The sequence below is a fragment of the Theropithecus gelada genome, chromosome 5 (genome assembly GCF_003255815.1).
Source record: "Theropithecus gelada isolate Dixy chromosome 5, Tgel_1.0, whole genome shotgun sequence".
Taxonomy (NCBI): domain Eukaryota; kingdom Metazoa; phylum Chordata; class Mammalia; order Primates; family Cercopithecidae; genus Theropithecus; species Theropithecus gelada.
The window spans coordinates 1,273,153-1,291,259 of record NC_037672.1 but is presented as its reverse complement, the minus strand read 5'-3'; the positions used below and the strand labels follow the sequence as shown (position 1 = coordinate 1,291,259).

The window sequence follows — 18,107 nt, the reverse complement described above, 5'->3', positions numbered from 1 at the left end:
ACACCCACACACACGCACCACACGCGCGAGCACACACCCACGCACGCGCACACACCCACACACACGGGCGCCACTGGCTCTGTTTCTCTGGAGGACTCTGGCACCCAGAAGAACAGTTCCAAGTCAAGAGATCGCCACCACATGCTGTGGAGCCGGGATACCTGGACTCTTGCTGGCCGCCGTTCTAATGATCCTTCTGGAAAAAGCGCTTAGTTCTTTAAAAGGTAAAGACACCTACCAGATGACTCAGCCATTCCACTCCCAAGAAAAATGGACATAGAATATCCACATACAGGTGCAGGAATGCTTGTTCACCACAGTTCCAAATGTCCATTGACCAGGATGGGTAAACAAACCGTGGTGTGCCCACACAGAAGAGTCCTCCAGCAATCAGAGGGAGGGCCGTGCCGCCTGGAAGCAGCTGGGCACAGCAGCACACATGAGCTCACTCACAAGGCACCCTAACCAGGGCCGGGCTCACCTAGTGCAGCGGCTCTCCACAGGGACAACGTGCTCCCCAGAGGACATCTGGCAATGTGTGGAGACCTTTTTGATTTGCCACAATTGGAGTATGGCTGTGAACTGGACAAACCACAAGAGGAAATTAACTGGAACAAAGAAAACCTTATCGATCCACCAAAAGAAATAAAAAACCAAAGACAAAAGTATAGGAAACAGAAAGCAAAATCAGACAGTGAAGACAAGTCCACAGTATTAGTAATCATCATAAATCTGGACGGCTACGGAAAGACAGAAACATCAGTACAAGTTTTTTGTTTTTAAAACATCTCTCAGAAACCGAAGCAGATTAAAAAAAGGATAAAGCCACAAAGCAGTACCATTCAATAGAGTACAACGTGAGCCACATTTGTATAGTTTCATATTTTCTAGTAGCCATAGTACAAAGAAACACATGAAATGTATTTTAATATATTTTATTTAACCCAATTCATCCCAAATACGTTCATTTAAACAACATAAATAATTATCAGGGGCCAGGCGTGGTGGCTCACGCCTGTAATCCCAGCACTTTGGGAGGCCGACGCAGGCGGATCACGAGGTCAGGAGAACGAGACCATCCTGGCCAACATGATGAACCCCCGTCTCTACTAAAAACACACAAAAAATTAGCTGGGCGTGGTGGCGGGCGCCTGTAGTCCCAGCTACTCGGGAGGCTGAGGCAGGAGAATGGCGTGAACCCGGGAGGCGGAGCTTGCAGTAAGCGGAGACCACGCCACTGCACTCCAGCCTGGGCCACAGTGCGAGACTCTGTCTCAAATAAGTAAGTAAGTAAACAATTTCAGGGCCAAGCACGGTGACCCATATCTGGAATCCCTGTGCTTTGGGAGGCCAAGGTGGGAGGACTGCTTGAGGCCAGGAGTTGGAGACCAGCCTGGGCAACAAAGACATCCCTGTCTCTACAAAAAATATACAAAATAAAACAATAATAAATAATCATTAGACATTTCACATTCGTTACCCTCTTGGTACTAAATCTTGGAAAGCCAGAGTGTGTTTTACATTGAGAGCACACGACGATTTGGACCAACGACATCTCAAGTACTCGACAGCCACATGGGGCTCCCAGAAGACACGCCGGTGAGGTTAAGGAAACTGGAGCCACACTACCAACAGACGAGGAGGGTGTGTGGGGTTTGACGGGAGCAACAGAACCTGGGCCTCACCCTTTGACCCAGGTACTCTACTTCTGTGGACCCAGACTAAATATTCCCCACTCCTGTGTGCAGAGCTACACACCATGGATCCCACTGCCCTGCCGGAACCGCCCCGGCCGCCCCATCGGACCCCCCTGCCCTGCCAGCATGGTGCAAGCATGCTCTTCGGTTGTCTATTAAGCTGAATCATACAAAAAATCCCAATGTCATTTTTTATTTTACCAATTTTTACTGATAGAATTCACAGGCCATACAATTCACCCTTTTAATGTGTACAATTTAGTAGTTTTTAGAATAAGCACAAGGTTGTACAAATCACTCTTTACTTCCAGAAGATTTTCATCACTCCAAAAAGGAACCCACTAAAATCCCCTCAGACCCAGGCAATCAACCACCAACCGATTCCATATAAATGGAATCTCATGGGATGTGGACTTTCGTATCTGGCTTTTCTCACTTAGCATGTTTACCAAGTTCACCTGTGATGTGGCATGCAGCGACACCATTCCTCTTCATGGCGGTCTTCCAGGGTATTCATATACCTATTTGTTTAGGAATTCACAAGTGATGGACTTTTGGCTGCTATCGAGAAGGAGATGGTATTGTTTTTGTTTTTTTTTTTTTTTTTTGAGACGGAGTCTCACTGTTGCCCAGGCTGGAGAGTGCAGTAGCGCGATCTCAGCCCACTACAACCTCTGCCTTCCAGGTTTAAGTGATCCTCCTGCCTCAGCCTCCCGAGTAGCTGGGACTACAGGCACACGCCACCAAGCCTGGCTAATTTTTTTCTTTGTTTTTTTTTTTTTGTATTTTTAGTACAGATGGTGTTTCACCATGTTGGCCAGGATGGTCTCAATCTCCTGACCTCATGATCCACCTGCCCTGGCCTCCCAAAGTGCTGGGATTACAGACATGAGGCACCACACCCGGCCCAAGGATGACATTCTTTTTTTTTTTTTTTTTTTTGAGACGGAGTCTGGCTCTGTCGCCCAGGCTGGAGTGCAGTGGCCGGATCTCAGCTCACTGCAAGCTCCGCCTCACGGGTTCCCGCCATTCTCCTGCCTCAGCCTCCCAAGTAGCTGGGACTACAGGCGCCCACAACTGCGCCCGGCTAATTTTTTGTATTTTTAGTAGAGACGAGGTTTCACCGTGGTCTCGATCTCCTGACCTTGTGATCCGCCCGCCTCGGCCTCCCAAAGTGCTGGGATTACAGGCGTGAGCCACCGCGCCCGGCCTAAGGATGACATTCTTAAGAGTTTCTACTGCTCTTGGGGATAAGCTGAGGAGAGGAACTGCCAGGTCCTATGGTAACTCCGTGTGTCACCTGAAGAACGGGCAGGTTGTTTTCCGAGGTGGCTACGTGTGAGGATTTCAATTCCCCACATTCACACACCCAACAACTCGCCATTGATTTTCCTACAGCCCTTCTGGTGGGGTATGAAGCAACACCTCACTGTGGTTTTAGTTTGTATTTCCCTAAGGATTAATGATGTGCTTAGTGGCCATTTGTGTATCTTTGCAGAAGTTTGCTAAAATTGTGTGCTCATTTAAAAAATGTCTTCTTGGCCAGGCACAGTGGCTCACGCCTGTGATCCCAGCACTTTGGGAGGCCGGGGCAGGGGGATCACGAGGTCAGGAGATCGAGACCATCCTGGCTAACATCGTGAAACCCCGTCTCCACTAAAAATACAAAAAAAATTAGCCAGGCGTGGTGGCGGGCGCCTGTAGTCCCAGCTACTCGGGAGGCTGAGGCAGGAGAATGGGGTGAACCCGGGAGGCGGAGCTTGCAGTGAGCTGAGATGGCGCCACTGCACTCCAGCCTGGGCGACAGAGCGAGACTCTGCCTCAAAAAAAAAAAAAAAAAGTTTTCTTTTGCCTTTGTATTAATGAACTAGAAGAGTTCCTAACCTATTCTGAACACTAAACCCTTAACAGATATATGACTGGCAAAGATTTTCTCCCCGTTCTGAGCAGCTGTCTTAGTCAGCTCGGGCTGCTGTAACAAATATCACAGACTGGGCAACTGAAACAGCAAACACTGATTTCTCACAGTTGTGAGGGCTGCATGTCTGACCTCAAGGTGCCAGCATGGTGGGGTTCCTGGTGAGGACCCTCTTCCTGGTGATGTCCTCACGTGGTCCTTCCCAGGTATGTGCATGCTGAGAGCGCCCTGTTCTGTCTTCCTATGAGGACACTAATCTCAGCACTGGGTCTCTATCCTCGTGACCACCTTCAAACCCAATTACCTCCCAAAGGCCATACCTCCAAACACATGGCAGGTTAAGGTCTAAGCACATGGAGCTGGAGGGACTTAGACACTCAGCACACAGTGGTAGTCTGCAAAACTTCCTCAACAGTGTCCTTTGAAACACAACCTTCCCATTTTAATCGTCCAATTTACCTATTTTGTGAGTGTGCATGTATGTGTATGTTTTAGGCATTGTAGCTAATAAACCACTGCCTAATTCCACATCAGGAAAATTTACATCTTTAAGAGCTTTATAATTTTAGGTCTTACATGTAAGTCTGACCCATTTTAATTTTTTCATACAGTGTGTGAGGTTGAAGTCCAACTTCATTTTTTGCTTGTGGAGATCTAGTTATCTCAGCATCACTTGTTAAAAACACTATTCTTTCCTATCTTGGCAGCCTCGCTAAAAATCAATTCCCACGAATGCACGGGTTCACATCTGGACGCTGATTCCACCCCGCTGATGTGCATCGACCCCACTGCCAGCACCGTGCAGTCTTCATCACCACGGCTCCATGGAAAGCGCTGAAGTCAGGAAGCGCAGGCCTCACAACTGCTTTCTCAAAGATGTCTCCTCGCATTGCCACATGAATTTTCAAAACAGCTGTCAATGTCCACAAAAAGGCCAGCTGAGATTTTGACACAAAAATCTATTGAATCTGTAGGTCAACTAGGGGAGTATTGCTGTCTTAATAACAGTAAGTCCTATTTCTAAGTATCTTATTATTTTGGTGCTGTTGTAAATAACATTTTAATTTCCTTTTTGATCATTTCCAAGGCAAAGAAATATAACATATTTTTACTTATCTTATATTGTGCAATCTTGACGAACTAGTTTATTAATACTACCAGTTCCCAAGCGTATTCCTTAGGAATTCCATATAGAAGATCATGTCATCTGCAACTACAACTTTACATTTTCTTTTCCAGTCTGAATGTCTTTTATTTATTTTCCTTGCCTAACTGTCCTAGAGCCCCCAGGATGATGCCAAATGTAAATGGGAACTGACATCTTTCATCTTGTTGCTGTTCTTAGGAGGAAAGTGTCACTGTTTGGCATGAAGCAAGATGTTGTTAGCTGTGGGTTTTCCACAGATGCCCTTCATCAGATTGAGGAAGTTCCTTTCTATTCCCAGTTTTTTCAGGATAGGAGTGTTTGTATGATGAAAAGGTGTTGGATTTTGTAAAGTGCTTTTGTTGCATCTATTGAGATGATTAGGTGGTTGTTGTCCTTCATTCTATTAATATGATACATGACATTGATTTTCATGCATTGAACCAACCTTGCATTTCTGGGGGAAATCCTACTTAGTCCTGACACATAATCCTTTCTGTATGTTACCAGATTCAGTTTGCTAAGATTTTGTTGAAGATTATAGCATCTATTTCTTTCAACTGGAACGATTGTCTGTGGCTTTGTGATGTATTTGTCTGGTTCAAGGTTATATCAAGGTGATACTGGCCTCACAGAAGGAGTTGGGATATACTCCCTCCTTAACTGTTTTTAGGAAGTGTTGGTGTAAATTCTTTTTTTAATGTTTAACAGAATTCATCAGTGAAACCATCTGGTCCTGGGCTTTTCTTTGTGAGGTTTTTTGTAGTAACCACCTGTTATAGGTCTATTCAGTCATCACTTTTAACTTACAAAAATAACAACTATATATGGTTCAACCTAATATATTTTTCCTTCTACACATTTTGTCTGTGTCCCTTGTCCAATGCTTATTTGTTTTTATTTACTTATTCACTTACTTATTCCTTCATTCACACAGGGTCTCACGCCGCTGTTCGGGCTGGAGCCCAGTGACACAATCATAGCTCTCTGCAGCCCTGAGCTCCTGGCTCAAGTGACCCTCCTGCTTCAGCCTCCCAAAGTGCTGGGATTACAGGCATAAGCCACTGTGCCTGGCTTGGTATTTGCTTTTAAATTCTGGTTCTATCTTATCTGGTTATACCAAATAATTAAACTTTTATTTATCACATCTCCCCAATTTTTCCTAAGTAATTTGTTGCATTACAGCTTTTTACAATCACAGGATTTCTCAACTTAGCGAATGTTAAATTACGTTTTCTCCAGTACATCTTCCCCTTCGGTGACTCAAAGAAGTAATCCTCCCTGATTTCGTCACTGAAACAGAATGTGGCAAGCAGCATGAGTGGAGACATGCGTGAAACGCCTGCACCTGCTTGCCCGCTGCCCCCACACTGTGCCATCAGCTTCAGGATGTGCTTCCTCAAACCTTCTCCAGCCTTTGCCGTGCTTCTCTGACGGAATTTGCTGACAAAAAGAAACGCATTTCAGTGTGTCATCATCATGTTTTCACCAACACAGGAAGGAAGAATTTCCCCAATGGCATGAGGCTCTTTGTCTTTTGCAATTAACCATAAGAGGTTTCTAAATAGTGATTACGAAGCTCATCACAGGGCCAGAAGTGCTGGATTAAGCCCTGGGTGGCAGTTTGCATCACCCTCCATCCTGGAGGGCCCAGTCTCATGTTCTGGTGCAGGGCATGTAATCACGGTGGCTTCCTGCCATCCTCAGCTAATCTCCCCAAGCACAGCACATACCCTGAGGGAGGCTCACAAAGGACAAAAATGCTTCGAATCCCCCAAGAGGCTTCTTGAAAAAAACGACACTTCCAGTCAACTTCTGAGGGGATGTGACCAGATTGACGTTGCGCCCTACAAAGTTCACGGTGGGAAGCGCACTGTTGGCCCTGAGCTCCGCACTCCCAGTTAGGCTCAGCCTTAGCCAGCTGCTTCCTTGCAGGAACCTTTTTAAGCCACTGATCCATCTTGGAAAGGGTATGCGACCTGTGACAGCGGCACACACACACACAACGTAGCACCAGACTCGGAAGCCAGCAGCGTGGAAGAGCCAGGGCCGTGCCCCACACAGTCCAGTGCCCTCATTCCCGGGTCACTCTCTAACCAAACGACACACAGACCACAAGTAGGTAGGAATGTCAGTTCATATACACATTAGCAGAGCTTCCTTCCTCACCTCTCCGTAAAATATTTCAAAGGAAGCCAGCTGTTCTGCCACAAAGTCACGACTTTGGTAGTTACACACCTGGCTGTTGTGTCTGGCAGGGCCCAGCCCTTCTTGGTGTCCCTTTCATTATAAATAAGAAATGTTTTATCAAACACAAAAGGAGCAACATGATATCATTACGGTTTCATGCAGAAACACGGCATCCTCTGCTAGTGCCAATCTTCCTTCAGGCCTTTACTGAAATAGCACCGTGGCAGTCAGGCTGCCTGCTAAGGACACTGTTGGATTGTCTGTTTCTGCTGCTTTGGGTTATGGTGAATGGGATGTGTTCTAACTGGCTGGCGGTGGTATAGAGAACAGCGATTGGGTTTCATGCACTTACTGTGTGCCCTGTTATTGTGCTGACTTTCTCAATGATAACATTTACTTCTATTTCAATTCTTACTGCTTTAGACAGAATTGCCAAAATAATATTTAATATTATTTTGCTCATTTGTTAATTGGAAAATTGATTTCTTCTCTATCCTCCAAAAGAGCTTATAATCCCAGTGGTCAGAAACAGGCAAATACCATATGTGAGACAGCAGTCATGACTCAGGAGGGAAAAGGGCGGAAGTGGGAGATGCCGGGGCTGCGGTTTCAACAGTGGGGTCAGAGAAGCTTCACAAGGTGACAGCTCAACAAAGACTGAAGGAGGTGAGGACATGGGCCCACGGACACTGGCAAAGATGGAAGGAGATGAGGACATGGGACTACGGACGTCGGCAAAGACTGAAGGAGGTGAGGACATGGGACCACGGACATCGGCAAAGATTGAAGGAGGTGAGGACATGGGACTACGGACATCGGCAAAGATTGAAGGAGGTGAGGACATGGGACTACGGACATCGGCAAAGATTGAAGGAGGTGAGAACATGGGCCCCCACATCGGCAAAGATTGAAGGAGGTGAGGACATGGGACCATGGACATCGGCAATGATTGAAGGTGAGGACATGAGCCCACAGACATCTGTGGGAGGAGTGCTCCAGACAGAGGAGGGTGGCACTAAAACCCTGGGCTCAGCATGCTGGCCTGGCTGAGCGGCGGCAGAAAGGCCACTGGCCCAGCGCCCTACAGGGCAAAGGGCCTGGGAGCCACTGTAACAACCCTGGCCTTCATCCCCAAGACAGGAAACTCCTAGAACAAAAGGATGACAGGATCTGGCGCTGGGGCAGCTGGGGTGGGCATGGGCAGAGAGGACCAGCCAGAAGGCTATTCAGTATTCCGGAGAGAGATGCGACTTGAGCCGCAGGGGCAGAGAAGGGAAGAGCAGCAGCAGCTGGGCCTGGGCATGTCCTGACGCCAAGGTGGAGGGGACAATGGGCTGGGCATGAGCTGTGACAACAGAGGCGTCAAGGCCAACCTGAAGGTTCTGGCCTGACCAAGGTAAGGGAGACTGGTAGAATTGGTTTGGGCAACAGGTGTTAAGATGAAAAGCTCAGATCTAAATATGCCAAGGAGCTGGGCGTGGTGGCTCACACCTGTTATTCCAGCACTTTGGGAGGCCCAGGAGGGAGGACTGCTTGAGACCAGGAGATGGAGACCAGCCTAGATAACGGAGCGAGAACCTATCTCTACAAATAAAAAAATTAGCCAGGCATGGAGGTAGGCGTCTGTGGTGCCAGTTACCCGGGAGGCTGAGGCAGGAAGATCGTCTGAGCCCAGGAGGTCGAGGCTGCGGTGAGCTGTGATGATGTCACTGCACTCCAGTCTGGGTGCCAGAGTGAGACCCCATCTCTAAAAATAATAATAATTTTAATGCCAAGGTCCCTTGCCAAGTGGGTATGTTTTATGGGCTACTGGACACGGGGCTCTGGGGCTGCGAAGATACCTGCCTGGGAGTCATCAGTATACACAGAGGGTCCTAAGAGTCCACTAGACCCTGTGAGAGCACCAAGGCAGCAGCACTCACAGCAACACCCAAGGCCAAAGACTGAGCCCGGGGAAACGCGAGGATGGTGCTCTAGGAGCCCGAGGGGGTGAGCTGTCTTCTAGCCCCATGAGAGGTCGAGATGGGCAGCAAGAATCCAGCATGGGTCTCAGCAGTGTCTTGAGGTTACCTGGTGCCCCGGCTATAGCACTGCGATGGGGCAAAACCAGATGAGAAGCAATTCCAGAGACCCCAAGGCAGGGCCGGCTCAGACAGAGGGGACCCATGGTTCCGCCGACAGTTAACCAGAGGACGGGGTGTGCCTCTTCAGGTCACAGGGACGGGGCAGGGGGTCTGGTGCATGAACAAAGGCTGGCCTTGGGTGGAGCATAGATGACATATTCCCAGTAATGGGAAGGAGACAGTGAGTGCAAGTGGGCAGGGAAAAGACAGGGCCAAGCCACAAGCACAGCACAAGGATGGGGGCAGGCGCGGGGGGCTCATGGAGAACAGGTGGCATATGGAACAGTACCTGGTGTACAGGGTGCTAAAATGCCTTTAGAAGCATGGCCATGCTGCCAGGCAGTACTCGGCACCCACTCCAGGCCAGCAACCAGGTTCCTCAGCAGTTAGGTGCGGCTTCTGTGGCCAGTGCAGGGGCCTTTCACAGCGGGGTTTCCATGCTGGAATGTTCTAGAACAATGGGAAGGAGAGAAGGGCAGGGGCTGGGGCTACATTGCAAAGGGTGGAGGGGAGGCAGAAAGGAAATGCAAGAGGCTGACCACACCCAGATGAGGGCACAGGCTGTGAGACCAAGACGTACTCTGGAACGCGGCAAGTGGACAAAAAGTGAGAGGCAAAATTTAGGAATTTCCCAGACAGACGGGGTAGAAATTGGTTGGGCCAACAGCCATTGACTGTGACTCCTGTGCCAGGCACTCATGCGTGTGAAGTGAACGACGACAAAGGCCAGCCCCTGCCCTCACAGAGCAGATGCTGTAAAGGAGACGCCCAACCAAAGCACAGACAGATGCAGGCGACCACGTCAGACTCTGACAGTGCTGCAAAGGAAACCAGGCAGGCAAGGGACAAAGGGCAAAAGGAACCACATCCCAATTTTATTTAGGGCAGCAATGAGCCCACACTCAGGCGCACACTCTCTCTCCATACACACACACACACGCACGCACACATACACGCACACATGCACACGCACACACATACACGCACACACACACGCACACACACGCGCGCGCGCACACACACGCACACACACATGCACGCACACACATACACACATATACACACGCACACGCGCACACACATACACGCGCACACACACACGTATGTATTTTTTCAGGCTCCTTCTAAGCTAGAAATGGCCAGCCCCACACTCTGGGTAATGAGCTGAAGGCAAACACTCGAGAAGATCTCTGCTAAGGGCCCATGCAGGGAGCTGGCCACGCAGGGCGGCACTGTTCCCCCTGACCCTCCTCCTGGTTGCGAAGGCTGCAGCCCTAGCAGCCATCGTGGACTCAAGGATAAACGTGAGAAACAGAAATGGAGAAAACCTCCAAGTTCTGGGCTGTCACTGAACAAGTGCCAGGGGAACATCACTGTCAACTGACTTGGGAAGGCTGGCTTAGTAAGGCAGGTCTGGGGCTTGTCTGGGGCTCCAAGGCCAAGATGCAGCATTTCGTTTTGCGCCTGGAATCGTATCTTTGTGAACTGCCTCCCAGACATGCGGAGAGAGCTCCGGGAGGTGACTACCCGAGATGGCCTCAGGGAGAGGCCTGGGGAGGGCAGCAGTGTGGGGACAGGAGCACGGAGACCATCTGTGAAGCCACACGACCTCTGGAGGGCTGGCTGGTGACATAAAAGAACAAAAAGCCCCCAAGACTAGAGAAGACAGTGCAGGCATGTGAGGACATGCAGCGAGGGGTGGGGAGAGCCCAGAGGATGGTGTCACAGGAAACAAGTGAAGGGAGTGTCTCAAGGCAGTGGGGTTCGCTGTGGACTGACCACTTTCAGGAGCATCATCCTGTCCTCAAGAGGAGCATTTGGGTGGAATGTTGGGGGGCAAAAACCTGATTGAGGTAAAACAGGAAGAGAGACATGAGGAAGGGGCAGAGAAAGGGAGTCACAGCTGGAGGAGGACATGGGGCAAGGAAGGGGTTTGGTTCACGAGAAGAAGACTCAAGAGCCATCTGCACACCAGGGAGCCGCACAGCCAATGGGAAAACCAACCAACAGGAGAGGGAGAGCCAAGTGCAGGAGCAGCCGCAAGGCAAGGGCACAGCGCAGATGGGGGGGGAGGGGACGCAGCACAGGTGAGGGGAGCACAGGCATGGGTGAGGAACGGCACAGGCATGGGTGACGGGGGTGCAGGTGAGGAACGGCGCAGGTGGGAGGGCAAAGGCGCGGGTGAGGGCGGCACAGACGCGGGTGGGGGGGCACAGGTGCAGGTGAGGGGGCACAGATGAGGGTGGTGCAGACGCAGGTGAGGGAGGAGTGGGTGAGGGGGCACAGGCATGGGTGAGGGGCACAGGTGAGAGCAGCACAGGTGAGGGCAGTGTATACGTGGGTGAGGGGGCGCAGGTGAGAGGGGCACAGGTGCTGGTGAGGGGGGCACAGACGCGAGTGAGGGGAGCGCAGGCGCAGGTGAGGGTGGCACAGGCGCTGGTGAGGGGATGCAGGTGAAAGCAGTGCAGGTGAGGGCGGTGCAGATGCAGGCCGGGGCAAAGGTGCAGGTGAAGGCAGTGCAGGTGAGGGCAGTGCAGACACAAGTGATGGGGCAAAGGCGTGTGTGAGGCGGGCACACAAGCGGGTGAGGGGGGCACAGGTGCGGGTGAGGGGGGCACAGGAGCGGGTGAGGGGGGCACAGGCGGGGGGGGGGGGGGAAGGGGGGGGGGGGGGGGGGCACGGGCGGGGGTGAGGGGTACATGCGCGGGTGAGAGGGGTACAGGTGCAAGTGATGGGGGTACCGGCGCGGGTACCAGGGTACACACGTGGGTGAAGGCAGTACAGGAGCAGGTAAGGGGGGTACAGGTGCGGATGAAGGGGGTATAGGAGCGGGTGGGGGGGTACAGGAGCGGTGAGGGGGGTACAGGCGCAGGTGAGGGGGGTACAGGCGCGGGTGAGGGGGGGTACAGGTGCAGGTGAGGGGGGTACAGGCGCGGTTGAGGGGGCTCATCCACCACGGGTGTGAAAGCAGGTGCAGGTCAGGCAGGGTCTGCATGACAGGCATCGGTGAGCATAAAGTAGGAGGCAAGTCTGAGGGTCGGGTATGAAAGGCTGGCCTGGGAGGAGGGAAGGAGACTGCTCTGGGCCCCTCCCTCGAGTGGGGCAGCACTCAGGGTCCCAGACCCAGGTCCACAGCCATCAGCACAGCAGGCACTTCCTTCTGCTCAGCCACATTCAGCTCCACAGTCACTACATGTGGTATTAACACAGTGAATAATTCTTTTGTTCAGGTTTTCAAAATAATGGCCTCTAGCTATAACGATTCTGAAATAACAGACCTAAAAATCATCAGCAGTTACCCCGGCAGGAAGTGTGCTTTGCGATGCCCAGGTCAGCACCCAGACATCCCCACTCTGCCTGAAGCCCCCGGAGGGTGGGGCTCGCCGCACAGCCTCTCTGCAGACGGGGCAGTCACATGCTACAGGCGCCGGCCGGCCCTCTCTTCATTCTGGTGCCAATGTGTCTCCTTGGGCTTGCCTCCCATTCTGCCGACCCCTGTACCCACAGACCGAGTCACTGCCCAGCACTCAGTCTCGCTGTGAGACCCTCTCTGCACGGCTCTGGGACACCCCTAGCCACAACACCCCAATGGTGCTGTGTGCTTACTGGGGTGAGAGTCAGGACTTCAACACGGTCCACAGAGCCTCACCCCAAAACTTAGCTCTGCCAACCAGCTCACAATATCGTATTCACCTGAGGAGGCTCACCCTCGCACCCCTGCCCCCACCTCCTGCCACTGTCCAACATTCACCTCAATCTCATCAGTGTCTTGAAAGGATCTGAAAAGTCTGTGTGTACTTGTGCTGACGCCTCCCTCCCACCAGTGTAGACAGGGAACTTACTTGTCTCCCCGTCATGGTAGCCCAGGGCCTGACCGTGCAGGGCCTGACCATACCGGGCCTGACCGTCCCTGGCCGATGGAGGCTCTCAGATCGATGCTGCGGAGGAGGGCATGCGAGAAGCTAGTGCACCGGCAGCCCTGCTCTGCAGCCCGGCGGCGGTGCCTTGCTCAGGTCCCAGGGTCGCTCCAGGCCTCACATCAGTACTGCCTCCAACCTAGCCCAGCCATTACGGTGAATCAGGCATTAAAAAGCCCTTTCTTGACTTGAAACGTGTTTAAAAAATAATATTAAAAAAAACAAAACCAAAACCACCCCCCAGCTAGCAGTGAATTCAAGTCTACATCCTCATCTCAGCCTTGCCCATCTAGCTGGAAAGGCCCAGGCCTGGGAGGCAAGACCTGTGCCAGCGCGGAGGCCGCGGAAGCGGGCCCAGGGCCAAACCACCAGTGAACAGTGGGAGAGGCGAGGGGAGTGTAGCCGGGAGCCACAAAGGACAGGTCACGGCTCTTCTGGGCAGAAGGAATTTCCACTGTGCTATAGAGACTGGGAGAATTCTGGAGGGTTATGTGACTTTGCTACAGATAAAGTACATAAAAAAGCCGGCCACAGAAGAGGTGGAGACCTGGCCTAAGACTCCTCAGACACAGCATCACCAGGGTCTAACCCAATGTGTATGTCTCTTGAGTCAAACACTTCGTGCTTGCCTGTTTCTCACACTTGAGAACACATGATCCTTCCAAATCCAGCCAAGATGGAGTTAAGAAAACTGCAAAAGGTGCAGGAGAAGTTACAACTTCAGGCACACAGCTGGCACCTAAACTCCCTACCACAGGCACAAACCCTGACTGTGAGGCATCAGGGCGGTGCCTGGGCAACCAGACTGTCATCAAACCAAAGGCAGAACATGCGAACCTTCCTGTAGAGAATTCAGACACCTGAGAATACACCCACAGGCCCGGTGTTTCTCAGCCTGTCCTCTGGGGAGAGGACAGCATCACCACCTGGGGTGTGAGAGGACTCACTGGAGCTGCGAACCCCTGCTGGGGCTCCAGGAGAGGAACGGCGGGCCCTGGTGGGGCTCACAGAGAGGAGCCAGGTCCAGACCAGTGTCTCCAGGTAATGAACGCTGCTTCCTGCCCTGGGCCGTGCAGACACCCATGTGAAATTCCCTAAATTATTATTTTTCTTCAGCTATCCGAAGGAAAACAGTAGGAGTAAATACACCAAAATGTTAATGAAGTTATCTCTGTGCATCAGGGTAACTTGAAGAAAAAACAAATTACTTTTATTATTTGAGACAGGGTCTCACTCTGTCGCCCAGGCTGGAGGGCAGAGGCGCAATCTCAGTTCACCACAGCCTGGATTTCCTGGCTCAAGTGATCCTCTCGCCTCAGCCTCCCAATTAGCTGGAACTACAGGCGCACACCACCGCACCGAACTCATCAAATTACTTTTATAATCGGGGGGAAAAAGAAAAAACCTTTTACAAAATAATGAAAACAAGGGCTTCCAATTCAAAATGGTGACCTATGCATGTTGAATTGAAAGATGGTGAATTCCTGAGGTCAGGAGTTCAAGACCAGTTGGACAACATGGCGGAACTGTGTCTCTACTAAAAAATACAAAAAATTAGCTGGGCATGGTGGCAGGTGCCTGTAATCCCAGCTACTAGGGAGGCTGAGGAAGGAGAACTGCTTGAATCTGGGAGGCAGAGGTTGCAGTGAGCCAAGACTGCACCACTGCGCTCCAGCCTGGGCGACAGAGCGAGACTCCGTCTCAAAAAAGAAAAAAAAAAAAAGATGGTGAGTTATGCATCTTTCCCCTCCCCTACAAGGCATTACCCACCACCCTACACCAGACGGCGTTCACAGCATTTGACAGCAAAAAGACACAGCCACAGCTAGGATGCAAGGGTGAGTCCTCCTGAGCCACACCTCCGTTTGGTAAGAGGAAGAAATAAGTCCCTTAAAGCAGGATCCAGCCCAGCAATTCTCGTGGGTGTGTGCATGCCCCCAGGGCACATCTAGCAATGTCTGGAGACATTTTGGGGGCATGCTCTTGGCATCTGGCAGGCAGACACCATGGATGCTGCTAAACATCCTATACTGCACAGTCTCCCACGCTCCCCCTGCCCCAACAAAGGCTCATCCAGCCCAAATGTTCACAGGCCGGTCCACCCCTTTGGTGGAAATAGAAGCTGGTGACGAAAGAGGTTCCCAAGGTCAGTGCGTGTTGACTGCAGCAATTCACATCTGTTCCATTCTCTTCCCACTTCACCAGGAAAACAGAAAAATAAGTACCTGCCAGGCACCCAGGAGCCCCACCAGCCCCAGCCGCCCTGACGCTGTGAGGAAGCAGACATCCCAGGTGTTACTGCTGAAATCCACCTAGGGCTACCAAGCCCTCTGAACAGGAAGGAATCCTCTGTGAGTCTGTGGAGGGCTCACTTGGCAGGATAGCAGTTTAATTCTTACCAGGTGAAGATCCAGTCCAGAGCACGCCAGCTCCTACCACCCTGCAGGAGGATGCGCTCTCAAACTGGAGAAGCACGACATCCACCCCACACCTTCCACAACCCCAGTCCCGCAGCCCTCAGTCCCTTCTCTGACATCCGCACTGGCCCCTCCTGGGGACTGAAGAGTGCAGCCCTTGAGCTGTGAGCTCAGCATGTTCTGTTTAATTCTATACTAATAAATGCTTCTAAAATCAAGGATCCCTAGTTTCCCAGCAAAACACCTCCATTATCCACTAAAAATCACTCCTGAAAACTTCTACGAGAAAAAGTTTTAACTCAGTAGTGACACAAGTGTCAACAGAGCAATTACGACACTAGATTTCTTCACCTGTATGACTATCTGCATGACTATTTTAATCAGAACCTATGCAATCACTCTGGAATGCAAATTACATTCAGGATTACAAAACAGCAGAAGACCTGAAGAAGAATCCTTTCTGGAGACCTTCCATCTCCCTTCCTAGTTCCTTCAATACACAATGAAAGGATTTCTGGAAACCTTTCCTATCTGGTGTTTCCCATATTCACCAGCCAGTACCAAAAGTGACAAACCACTGCGGTTCTGATCTTCAAGCCTTCTTGTGTGTTAGCTGAATTGATGGGCCTTGAGGTGCACTGCGTGAGACAAAGTGGTCAGTGGTTAAGGCTCCCTACTAACAGCAGCACAATGTCCTGGTATATACCTCTCTCAGCTGCAGGGTCTCCATCTCTAAACCAACAGAGATCCACCAATGTCGCTGAGTGTTAAAAACCAACCACCTACGCCTTGGAGAGATCTAGCAAGAGGCTAGACCTTTGGTAATGTCAACAACATTGCCCTCCCCTCCTGGATCAAATGAAGTGCTGGACATGCATCGCAAGCACCGAAACCACTAGTGGGACACTGCGAAACCACTAGTGGGTCGGGTGCGTGGCTCACACCTGTCAGCCCAAGGCAGGAGGATCGATTGAGCCCTGGAATTCAAAACCACCCTAGGCAACAGTGAAACCCCGTTTCTTTTTTAAAATATGAAATAAACCGCTAGATAATGAAGAGGAGGAGAAGCTTGCCTCTGCTTTCCTATGAAGACCAGCTACACCAGGTTACAGCCTGGCTTCAGCAGCGTTAACTGTAGCAGGGACCTTTTAATGAATGCCAAGCACTGCTTGGAACAATAAGTGGTCACTCATTTCACCCTGAGGTGACACAGGCGCTACTACTGCTTAAATCTGACAAGAATAAACAATCACTAAGTGGGCCCTGATGTCTCCCAGTAAAGATGAACACAGAGGAGCCCGATTCACACCCCAGCAGGATGGCTCACAGCCTGTGTTCTTCAGCCCTTTGCTGAATGGCCCTGGGGCTGGGGGAACACACAGCAACCTGGCCATATTGCATCCTCCACACCTGTCGCCACACCGTCCGTCCTGAGACGGACGGGAACACCAGGGCGCCCTGGGAGGAGAGAAAAGCTACGCAGCTCCCCAGGAAGGCAACACAGAACCACAAAGCTCAGCCGCAGCTCTGAGAAAGCTATGACCTTGATCTTTTAAGGAATTCCTTCCCAGGTGCTTCATATGAAATCCTCTACTAACTAGGTAAAGAGCAAGTATCGGCTCCTTCTACTAGGAGCACAAATTTCATTCTAAGTGCGACGTGGCTAGGTGACCACCCAAGGTCACGCAACCGGCAGCCGGACGGCAAGAGCTGTATTTCAGGTTTGGTGACGCCCATCAAAAAGGTCGCTGGGTGCCATCAGGCCGTGAGGTTTCTCCCTACAGCTCCTACCTAGCGACCGGCGCACCCGGCACCTCCCAGCCCTGGGCTCCCGGGAGGGCGGCCGGGCACCGGCCGGGCACGCCGCGCATTCCGTCTGCCTGGGCGCCAGAGATCCCACGCCCCGCAAACTCCGGCTTCCACCCCAGCCCCAAATTCGCCAGCCTTCGCGCTGCCAGAGTCGTCGCTGGCTCGGCTCACGCAGCTCTTCAAGCAAAGGGGCCACAGTCGGGCGCTGGGCAGGGCCAAAGCCGCCGCCCCCGTCACACCTGCCCGGCGCGGACCGGGCGCCCCCGAGGAGCCCGCACGGCCCCGTCAGGCCGCGCCCAGCTCCCGCCGCCCTCGCCGCTGGCCCTCCCGGGGCGGCCCCTCGCGGCCCATGGGCACCGGCTGGAGGCGCCATCGCTGCCCTCGGCCTGCGCGGCGCAGGCGCCCACCTTGAGGGTCGGGTACTCCTGGACCTTCAGGGTCATGGACAACTGAGCCGCCGACTCCTGCACCGCCATCTTGAAGCGGCCAAAACATTACCGGGCGGGGGACGCGCGAGCGCGCTGCACGCCGGGAAATGACGCCGCGCGCGCCGGCCGGAGCAGAGCGGGGGCGGGCCGATGCGCCTGCACCAATCGTATCCGCACAGTCGGCCGAAGGCGGAAGAAGGCGCGAACCAATCACTGCCGGGTTTCCTCCCGCTCAGCCAATCAACGATAGCCCCGGCTGGCGGTTTCCTCCTTGAATTCGCTGCCAGGTTCTGGCCGCAGATCCCGGGGCTGGGGGTGCTCCTGGGCCTGGGGCGGGCCGGTGGGGTGCGGAGAGCGGCCCGGGGGCGTGGAGCTGCGGCCGAGCGGGCTGGGGGACTTAGCGTCCGTCCAGTTACTCGGAGCTATCGCGGGGTGGTCCCCTGTGCGTCCTTCGTGCCTGCGGT

General features: G+C 52.2%; 1 protein-coding gene across 4 annotated transcripts in view; it reads right to left on the bottom strand.

The window, feature by feature from the left end:
* Positions 1-17,754, bottom strand: part of MAEA (macrophage erythroblast attacher) — a 49,432-nt gene extending 31,678 nt beyond the window's left edge. For 3 of the 4 annotated variants that reach the window (XM_025386771.1, XM_025386773.1, XM_025386776.1), the window contains exon 1: positions 17,623-17,754. In XM_025386771.1, the coding sequence (XP_025242556.1) occupies positions 17,623-17,691 (69 nt within the window). In that variant the 5' untranslated portion in view covers positions 17,692-17,754. The remainder of the gene's footprint in view (positions 1-17,622) is intronic. The other variant, XM_025386775.1, reaches the window with a different exon arrangement.
* Between the last annotated feature and the right edge of the window lie 353 nt (positions 17,755-18,107).